General features: G+C 54.5%; 1 protein-coding gene across 1 annotated transcript in view; it reads left to right on the top strand.

The window, feature by feature from the left end:
• Positions 1 to 10,325, top strand: part of LOC121275046 (rap1 GTPase-activating protein 1-like) — a gene marked incomplete at both ends in the record, with an annotated part of 115,241 nt that extends 104,916 nt beyond the window's left edge. The window contains 7 exons of the mRNA XM_041182437.1: positions 133 to 233; positions 472 to 601; positions 3,289 to 3,444; positions 6,949 to 7,020; positions 8,493 to 8,579; positions 8,741 to 8,875; positions 10,260 to 10,325. Of these exons, the coding sequence (XP_041038371.1) occupies positions 133 to 233; positions 472 to 601; positions 3,289 to 3,444; positions 6,949 to 7,020; positions 8,493 to 8,579; positions 8,741 to 8,875; positions 10,260 to 10,325 (747 nt within the window). The remainder of the gene's footprint in view (positions 1 to 132; positions 234 to 471; positions 602 to 3,288; positions 3,445 to 6,948; positions 7,021 to 8,492; positions 8,580 to 8,740; positions 8,876 to 10,259) is intronic.
• Positions 10,326 to 10,597: the final 272 nt, after the last annotated feature.

The raw sequence follows: 10,597 nt of genomic DNA, 5'->3' as shown, positions 1-10,597 counted from the left end.
TGCTGTACCTCTCCTGGGAGTGTTTGATGGGGACAGTGTTGTAGACTGCCGGGCTGATTAGACAACCTGCAATCTGCTGAATTTTGAATTCTTTATCTCTCTCTTTTACTCTAATTTCTGATCTGTTAACAGGTGACAGAGTCCGAGCTGTTCGGTAACACTGAGGAGAGCGAGGAGTTTGAAGAGTTCTTGCAGCTTTGTGGAGAAAGGATTCAGCTTCAAGACTTCAAGGGGTCAGGAAATGTAGCTGTGGTTATAAGTTTCACCACCCCCCCCTCCCTAACGCAGGGGTCAGTGGACAGGGATGGGGAGCAGGAACCCGGGCTGATTCACACCCCTAACCTTAAGCAACACCACGAGGGTGTAGAGCGGGATATGAAGTAATCGGCTGGTGTTTGTGGAATGGGCACAGGTTACAGACTCTCCCTCCCACCAACCAGAGCCCGCAACCTTATCTCCTTTCTGCCATAGGTTCCGTGGAGGTCTGGATACCAGCTGCGGACAAACCGGATTGGAGTCCGTCTACACGCAGCACCAAGGGAGCGAGATCATGTTCCACGTCTCTACCCTGCTCCCCTTCACGGTGGGAGATGCGCAGCAGGTGGGTGAGGGGGACCTGGCTCACGGGCACTGTTGGGTTACTGGATCGGGCACTGCTGGGGCTAAACGCTGGTACAAATGACCAGCCTCTCCCACCATCGGCAAGGGACAGGTCAGGGGCGTGGACGAGAGTGGCCGGCACAGGAAGAGCACCTGGCGTCATACCCGGTGTCAGGCAATGACCATCACCAACAAGAGAGAATCTAACCATCGCCCCCTTGACGTTCAATGGCATCACCATCACTGAAACCCCCACTATCAACATCCTGGGGGTTACCATTGACCAGAAACTGAACTGGGGACCAGCCACATAAATACTGTGGCTACAAGAGCAGGTCAGAGGCTGGGAATCATCCTGCGGTGAGTAACTCACCTCCTGACTCCCCCCCCACCAAAGCCTGTCAACCATCTACAAGGCACAAGTCAGGAGTGGGATGGGACACCCCCCACTTGCCTGGATGAGTTGCAGCTCCCACAACACTCGAGAAGCTCGACACCGTCCAGGATAAAGCAGCACGCCCCCACTCCAGCTCGATCGGCACCCCCCCATCCACAAACACTCACTCCCTCCCCCACCACCGACGCACAGTAGCAGCGGCGTGTGTACCATCTACAAGATGCACTGCAGCAACTCGCCAAGGGCTCCTTCGACAGCGCCGCCCAAACCCACCACCTCTACCGTCTAGAAGGACGAGGGCAGCAGACACATGGGGAACACCCACCGCCTGGAAGTTCCCCTCCGAGACCCTCACCGTCCCGACTGGGAAATATATCGGGAACTCCTTCACTGTCGCTGGGGTCAAAATCCTGGAACTCCCTCCCTAACAGCGCCGTGGGTGTACCTACACCACACACAGGGACAAAATCCTGGAACTCCCTCCCTAACAGCGCCGTGGGTGTACCTACACCACACACAGGGACAGAATCCTGGAACTCCCTCCCTAACAGCGCCGTGGGTGTACCTACACCACACGGGGACAAAATCCTGGAACTCCCTCCCTAACAGCGCCGTGGGTGTACCTACACCACACACAGGGACAAAATCCTGGAACTCCCTCCCTAACAGCGCCGTGGGTGTACCTACACCGCACACGGGGACAAAATCCTGGAACTCCCTCCCTAACAGCGCCGTGGGTGTACCTACACCGCACACGGGGACAAAATCCTGGAACTCCCTCCCTAACAGCGCCGTGGGTGTACCTACACCACACACAGGGAAAAAATCCTGGAACTCCCTCCCTAACAGCACCGTGGGTGTACCTACACCACACGGGACAAGATCCTGGAACCCACTCCCTCCACAACACACAATCTGTCTCTCTCTCACTCGTTGATTTGTTTCCATCGAGAGAGAGAGGGAAATAGAGGGAGCTAATGAGTCAGCGAGAGAGATAGAGAGAGAGGTGTCCTTCTTTCTATCGCTGGCGGTGCTCCTCACAGACCACTGAACCACTAAACAGTGATAGCACAGAAAGAGACCATTAAGCCCAGAAAATAAGGAACCAGCCCCACTTTTCTAGTCCCACTTCCTAGCCCCTGGACTGTAGCTGTTGCAGGTTGAGAGATTCAATATCTATTGCCGATTCGAGGGGCGAATCCCAGACTCCCATCGACCTCTGGGTGAAGAGGTTTATCCCTCATGTCCCCTCTAACAACCCCCCCCCCACACCAATCGCCTTAAATCTAACACCCCCCCTGCCCTGGGAATGGCGCCCTCATCATGGAGGGGAGGGGGTGGAGGATGGGGCGGGGCGCGTGGGTGTGGGGTGGGGCGGAAGGGGATTGGTGGCTGTTGCGGGGGTGGGTGGGGTGGGGGTTGCAAGCGGGGTGGGGCGGTGTTTGTGACGGGCAGGTTCCACTCTCTCTCCACAACCACGGGAGATTAAAGTCCAGTCGTCCGGTCAAAGTCCCCGAGTTGCCTCCCGAGCATCTCAGCCGGCGTCCGATGCACAGGAGGAGGCAACACAGGTGCCCATTGCATCCATGCCGGTCGACAGAGACCCAGCTGCGCTCATCCCACTTCTCTGGTGCTTGGCCCTGCAGGCGCTGGCTACGCAAGTGAGCACTTAAGTGCTTCTCAAAGGTTTCGAGGTGTTTGGGGATCAGCCGCGCATTCAGGTTAAACAGGTTAGGACTTTATTCCTTGGAGCATAGGAGGGATGAGGGGAGATTGGATAGAAGATTACAAAATTAAGAGGGGCATGGACAGACTATGTGTGAGGAGGCTCTTTCCACTTGTATTAGAAGAGACAAACACGAGGGGACATGGCTTTAGAGTGAAAGGGGAAAGGTTTAGGGGGAACTTCTTCACTCAGAGAGGGGCGAGAGTGTGGAACGAGCTACCATCTGATGTGATAAATGCGGGCTCACTCTTAAGTTTTGAAGAATAAATTGGATAGATACATGGATGGGAGAGGTCTGGAAGGTTATGGAATGGGTACAGGTCAATGGGACTAGTGGAATAATATTTCGGCACAGAGTAGAGGGGCTGAATGGCCTTTTTTCTGTGCTGTAGTGTTCTATGGTCCAGGCAGCGGGTTCCAGGAACCCTCAGGACCGGGGAGGGTCAGTGGGGGACAACCGCAGAGGACTGCACCCACCCCGGGGAAGCGGGACTCGCTATGCCGTCGGAGGCGCTACCTGCCCAAGGTCACTCGGAGGCCCAACTCTGCTCTCTTTCCTTGCCAGCTCCAGCGCAAGAGGCACATCGGGAACGACATCGTGGCGGTGCTCTTCCAGGACTGGGACACGCCCTTCTGCCCGACTATGGTGGCCTCCAATGTCCTCCACGCCTACATCGTGGTGCGGCCGGAGAGGAGGGGGACGGGGGGCAGCTTCTACAGGGTGAGGGGCTACTCCGGGGAATGGGCGCGCTCGCTCGGTACCCACAACACCCACCATCCACCCAAACCCCGCCTCGCTCAGGGAGTCATCGGTACACCGACTGGTGTCTCTCAGTCCCCTCTCTCTCTCAGGGAGATATCTGTACACTGACTGGTGTCTCTCAGTCCCCTCTCTCTCTCAGGGAGATATCTGTACACTGACTGGTGTATCTCAGTCCCTCTCTCTCTCTCTCAGGGAGATATCTGTACACTGACTGGTGTCTCTCAGTCCCCTCTCTCTCAGGGAGATAGCTGTACACTGACTGGTGTCCCTCAGTCCCCTCTCTCTCTCAGGGAGATATCTGTACACTGACTGGTGTCTCTCAGTCCCCTCTCTCTCTCAGGGAGATATCTGTACACTGACTGGTGTATCTCAGTCCCTCTCCCTCTCTCTCAGGGAGATATCTGTACACTGACTGGTGTCTCTCAGTCCCCTCTCTCTCAGGGAGATATCTGTACACTGACTGGTGTCTCTCAGTCCCTCTCTCTCTCAGGGAGATATCTGTACACTGACTGGTGTCTCTCAGTCCCTCTCTCTCTCAGGGAGATATCTGTACACTGACTGGTGTCTCTCAGTCCCTCTCTCTCTCAGGGAGATATCTGTACACTGACTGGTGTCTCTCAGTCCCCTCTCTCTCAGTGAGATATCTGTACACTGACTGGTGTCTCTCAGTCCCTCTCTCTCAGGGAGATATCTGTACACTGACTGGTGTCTCTCAGTCCCTCTCTCTCTCAGGGAGATATCTGTACACTGACTGGTGTCTCTCAGTCCGTCTCTCTCTCAGGGAGATATCTGTACACTGACTGGTGTCTCTCAGTCTCTCTCTCTCTCTCTTAGGGAGATATCTGTACACTGACTGGTGTTTCTCAGTCCCCTCTCTCCCTCTGGGAGATAACTGTCCACTGACTGGTGTCTCTCAGTCCCCCTCTCTCTCTCTCTGGGAGATATCTGTACACTGACTGGTGTCTCTCAGTCCCTCTCTCTCAGGGAGATATCTGTACAATGTCTGGTGTCTCTCAGTCCCCTCTCTCTCTCAGGGAGATATCTGTACACTGACAGGTGTCTCTCAGTCCCCCTCTCTCTCTCTCAGGGAGATATCTGTACACTGACTGGTGTCTCTCAGTCCCTCTCTCTCAGGGAGATATCTGTACACTGACTGGTGTCTCTCAGTCTCCTCTCTCTCAGGGAGATATCTGTACACTGACTGGTGTCTCTCAGTCCCTCTCTCTCTCAGGGAGATATCTGTACACTGACTGGTGTCTCTCAGCCCCTTTGTCAGGGACATATCTGTACACTGACTGGTGTCTCTCAGTCCCTCTCTCTCTCAGGGAGATATCTGTACACTGACTGGTGTCTCTCAGTCCCTCTCTCTATCTCAGGGAGATATCTGTACACTGACTGGTGTCTCTCAGTCCCCTCTCTCTCTCAGGGAGATATCTGCACACTGACTGGTGTCTCTCAGTCCCCTCTCTCTCTCAGGGTGATATCTGTACACTGACTGGTGTCTCTCAGTCCCTCTCTCTCTCAGGGAGATATCTGTACACGGACTGGTGTCTCTCTGTCCCTCTCTATCTCAGGGAGATATCTGTACACTGACTGGTGTCTCTCAGTCCCTCTCTCTCTCTCAGGGAGATATCTGTACACTGACTGGTGTCTCTCAGTCCCGCTCTCTCTCAGGGAGATATCTGTACACTGACTGGTGTCTCTCAGTCCCTCTCTCTCTCAGGGAGATATCTGTACACTGACTGTTGTCTCTCAGTCCCTCTCTCTCAGGGAGATATCTGTACACTGACTGGTGTCAATCAGTCCCTCTCTCTCTCAGGGAGATATCTGTACACTGACTGGTGTCTCTCAGTCCCCTCTCTCCCTCTGGGAGATAACTGTCCACTGACTGGTGTCTCTCAGTCCCCCTCTCTCTCTCTCTGGGAGATATCTGTACACTGACTGGTGTCTCTCAGTCCCCCTCTCTCTCTCTCAGGGAGATATCTGTACACTGACTGGTGTCTCTCAGTCCCTCTCTCTCAGGGAGATATCTGTACACTGTCTGGTGTCTCTCAGTCCCCTCTCTCTCTCAGGGAGATATCTGTACACTGACTGGTGTCTCTCAGTCCCCCTCTCTCTCTCTCAGGGAGATATCTGTACACTGACTGGTGTCTCTCAGTCCCTCTCTCTCTCAGGGAGATATCTGTACACTGACTGGTGTCTCTCAGTCCCTCTCTCTCTCAGGGAGATATCTGTACACTGACTGGTGTCTCTCAGCCCCTCTGTCAGGGACATATCTGTACACTGACTGGTGTCTCTCAGTCCCTCTCTCTCTCAGGGAGATATCTGTACACTGACTGGTGTCTCTCAGTCCCTCTCTCTATCTCAGGGAGATATCTGTACACTGACTGGTGCCTCTCAGTCCCCTCTCTCTCTCAGGGAGATATCTGCACACTGACTGGTGTCTCTCAGTCCCCTCTCTCTCTCAGGGTGATATCTGTACACTGACTGGTGCCTCTCAGTCCCCTCTCTCTCTCAGGGAGATATCTGCACACTGACTGGTGTCTCTCAGTCCCCTCTCTCTCTCAGGGTGATATCTGTACACTGACTGGTGTCTCTCAGTCCCTCTCTATCTCAGGGAGATATCTGTACACTGACTGGTGTCTCTCAGTCCCTCTCTCTCAGGGAGATATCTGTACACTGACTGGTGTCTCTCAGTCCCTCTCTCTCTCAGGGAGATATCTGTACACTGACTGGTGTCTCTCAGTCCCTCTCTCTCTCAGGGAGATATCTGTACACTGACTGTTGTCTCTCAGTCCCTCTCTCTCAGGGAGATATCTGTACACTGACTGGTGTCAATCAGTCCCTCTCTCTCTCAGGGAGATATCTGTATTCTGACTGGTGTCTCTCAGTCCCCTCTGTCTCAGGGAGATATCTGTACACTGACTGGTGTCTCTCAGTCCCTCTCTCTCAGGGAGATATCTGTACACTGACTGGTGTCTCTCAGTCCCTCTCTCTCTCAGGGAGATATCTGTACACTGACTGGTGTCTCTCAGTCCCCTCTATCTCTCAGGGAGATATCTGTACACTGACTGGTGTCTCTCAGTCCCTCTCTCTCAGGGAGATATCTGTACACTGACTGGTGTCTCTCAGTCCCTCACTGTCAGGGAGATATCTGTACACTGACTGGTCACTCTCAGTCCCCTCTCTCTATCAGGGAGATATCTGTATTATGACTGGTGTCTCTCGGTCCCTCTCTCTCTCAGGGAGATATCTGTACACTGACTGGTGTCTCTCAGTCCCTCTCTCTCTCAGGGAGATATCTGTACACTGACTGGTGTCTCTCAGTCCCCTCTCTCTCAGGGAGTTATCTGTACACTGACTGGTGTCTCTCTGTCCCTCTCTCTCAGGGAGATATCTGTACACTGACTGGTGTCTGTTTCATGTCCCCGATACTGACTCTCTCCTCTTCTATCTATCCAGGTCTCCGTAACTGCTCGTGACGATGTGCCCTTGTTTGGACCTCCTTTGCCTACCCCTCCATTCTTTCCCAAGGTAATCTCTTCCCCTCCCTCACGCCGAACTGGGGGACATTCGTGGCCATTCTCTCCGGGTCCATCTCTCCCATCTCTCTCCTACCACCCCCACCCCCCACCCAACCACCCCCCACCGCCTTTTCTCTCCAGTCCTTCTTCAAAAACCCTTCCCGGATGGATCATCACCACCCCCCCCACCCAATCCCACCCGTTGACACAAGTCCAAGAGGTCGTTCAGCCCATCGTCTCTGCGCAGCCCCTTCAAACAAGGTCAAGGAAGCCGTTCGGTTCGATCCCGCTAACTGATTCGGTCTCGCAGTGAAATCCAGCCCCTCCCCTCCCTTCCGACCGGAGGGACGTGTCCTCACGTTCCCCCTTCCAACCCGTCTGCCAATCGGCTTAACCCTGTTCCCCCTCCACCCACCCCCACCCACCACCCCAACCTTGGCCCATGGGCTCACAGGTCAACAGAGCTGACGTGAGTGACCTATCGCGGCCCCCTCCCACAGCCTCCTCCCCGCTCTGAGCAATTCGACCCCCGCACCCCCACCGCCCCCCCCACCCCACCCCCGCTCGCCAAGGCAACTCTGACCTTCCCCCGAACGATGTGGTGACCAGAACAGAACACGGAACTGCGTCCTGAACAGCGGTTCCCTCATTACTTCACTCCTCCTCGCCCATTCAACACCCTCGCCCGGGTGAAGGAAAGTGTCCATTCTGCTTTCGTCACCACCGTCCCTGCCTCTCCTCTCACATCCGGGGTCCTCAGGACAAGCGCTGCAATCTCTTCCCGGCTATTGAGCCTCTACTTCCTTTCTTTGCCGCCCCCAAGTTCCTCGCAGGACTCCGGGATGAATTACATTTTCGTTCACTGTGATTCGGCCCTCGTCAAGAGCCACCACCACACCTAGCTCCGGTCCGGGGAACCATCCATCAACCCCTGCCCTCTCTTGCCCATTGCCCGGCCAATCCTGCATCCGAATCGCTGCTGTCCCTTTGATTCCACGAGCGGAGACTTTGTTCACAAGTGGGTTCTGCGGAACGGTGTTGAATGCAATTTCAGTGTCCCGCGTACACCACATCGACAGCTTTACCCTCGTCGACCCTCTCCAATCACCACATCAGAAAACCCCAGCAATCTGCTTCAACATGAATCTCCCTGAACAAATCCATCCCGGCTTTCATTAATTCAACTTTCCAGAACCCCGTGCTGTACCTGTCCTGGGAGTGTTTGATGGGGACAGTGTAGAGGGAGATTTACTCTGTATCTAACCCCGTGCTGTACCTGTCCTGGGAGTGTTTGATGGGGACAGTGTAGAGGGAGATTTACTCTGTATCTAACCCCGTGCTGTACCTGTCCTGGGAGTGTTTGATTGGGACGGTGTAGAGGGAGCGTTACTCTGTATCTAACACCGTGCTGTACCTGTCCTGGGAGTGTTTGATTGGGATGGTGTGGGTTAACCTTATTCTGTTTCTATCTCTCCCCCTCAGGGTCCTGAATTCCGTGAATTTCTGCTCACCAAACTCATCAACGCCGAGTACAGCAGCTATCGCTCCGAGAAATTCTCCGCTTTGGAGGTAGACTGACGATTCCAATCTCCTCTCCCCGAACCCCCACCATGAACAGCCAGAGTCCCTCCCTCTCCTCCAGCTCTCCCTCAAACCCCCTCAATGAATGCAAAATGGAAATATGTCCTGTATCTCCTATACGTCCTGATCTACCTCCCCTGACTCTGCAGGCCAGGACCAGAGGCGCACTCCTGGGACTCCTATATGAGGAACTTCACTGGAAGAGCGAGGCTGTGTTGGGAATTCAGAGCAACGATGTGGAAAAGACCGAGGACGGTGAGCGAGGTTTCTTCGAGAACTTCAAGGTACACGCTCAGGGTAGTGACCCCCTCCTCTGCTTTATTCATTCTGGGGCTGTGTGAGCATCTCTGGCTGGTATTACCCATCCCTAAGAGCCCCCTTGAGAAGGTGGTGGGGGGTGAGATGCCTTCTAGAACCGCAGCAGTCCCCATTTGGTGTAGGTACACCCACGGTGCTGTTAGTGAGGGAGTTCCAGGATTTTGTCCCCGTGTGGTGTAGGTACACCCACGTCGCTGTTAGGGAGGGAGTACCAGGATTTTGTCCGTGTGGTGTAGGTACACCCACGGCACTGTTAGGGAGGGAGTTCCAGGATTTTGTCCCCGTGTGGTGTAGGTACACCCACGGCGCTGTTAGGGAGGGAGTTCCAGGATTTTGTCCCCGTGTGGTGTAGGTACACCCACGGCGCTGTTAGGGAGGGAGTTCCAGGATTTTGTCCCCGTGTGGTGTAGGTACACCCACGGTGCTGTTAGGGAGGGAGTTCCAGAATTTTGTCCCTGTGGTTTAGGTACACCCACGGCGCTGTTAGGGAGGGAGTTCCAGAATTTTGTCCCTGTGGTTTAGGTACACCAACGGCGCTGTTAGGGAGGGAGTTCCAGAATTTTTTCCCTGTGGTTTAGGTACACCCACGGCGCTCATGCCAGTGGACACCACGTGTTTCCTCACCCAACCTGGACCCTCTGTCCCTGCACACTCTTTACAACGATGCCATTAAGCCTATCCTGCCTCTCCCCACCCCTTCCACCAAAATGTATCACCCCGCGTTTCCTCTGTACAGCACTCCATCTGCCTACATTCCTGCTCATTCATCCATGGCGGCAAACGACTTGTCTCGCCCTCACTGTTTGCCACCACCTCCACATGTTTGATACCACCGTCAAATCTTGAAATGTTCCTCTCATCCAAATATCTGGGTCATTTCCTAGTGGAGAACACCACAGTCACCCTTGAACTATGCCTCGGTGAGGACCACTGTCTACCTTCCTCTAGTCTGCAAAATAACCCTGGTCCTACCATTCCACCCATCACTTTGGTGAATGTCTTCCTAAAACCCAGTTAGATAACTTCCGCTGCCTTCCCTACATCGAGATTCATCAAAAGATTTCAATTCGTTTCATCAAACAGCATCTTCCTTTGGCAGACCCGCCCTGGTTCTCCCGAGTGGACTCCAAACTCTCCAAGGGGCTTGTTGATTTCCTCCTTGTTCTGTGCCACAACTCCAGTCCTGCCCCACCCTTCCCCTTCCATGCGGAGTCCGTGGGGGGACCTTTCCCGGAGTTGGAGCCTTGGAGAAAGCTATGCTGTCGCTGCCAGGGTCCCCTTGCTTGGTTAAGGTGCTTGTCGATCTGCCCTGATGGAGCACCAACACCCACCTCTCTCCCTGTCCTGCAGAGAGCAATCCAAGGCAGGAGCCAGTCCTTCGACACGGTGGGAACGCCGGGAAGGAGGAGCTCACCGGGTGGAGTTGGCCGTAGTCAACCTGGAGCAGATGGTCGGAGCACAGGAAGCGAGGTAAGGAACATGCCCCCTCACTCATCCTCGTCTCAAACCCTGGGGGGGCAGATGGGGGATGGGCGGGGGGATTGAAGTCTAGCCCCCGGATTTGGGCATCATTTTCTTGCTCAAGAGCATCGAGTACGCTCAAGAGCATCGAGTACGCTCAGAGGCATCGAGTAGGCTCAAGAGCATCAAGTACGATCAGAGGCATCGAGTACGCTCAAGAGCATTGA

Source organism: Carcharodon carcharias, assembly GCF_017639515.1.
Source record: "Carcharodon carcharias isolate sCarCar2 chromosome 40 unlocalized genomic scaffold, sCarCar2.pri SUPER_40_unloc_7, whole genome shotgun sequence".
Lineage (NCBI taxonomy): Eukaryota > Metazoa > Chordata > Chondrichthyes > Lamniformes > Lamnidae > Carcharodon > Carcharodon carcharias.
This window is presented reverse-complemented; position numbering and strand designations above follow the sequence as displayed.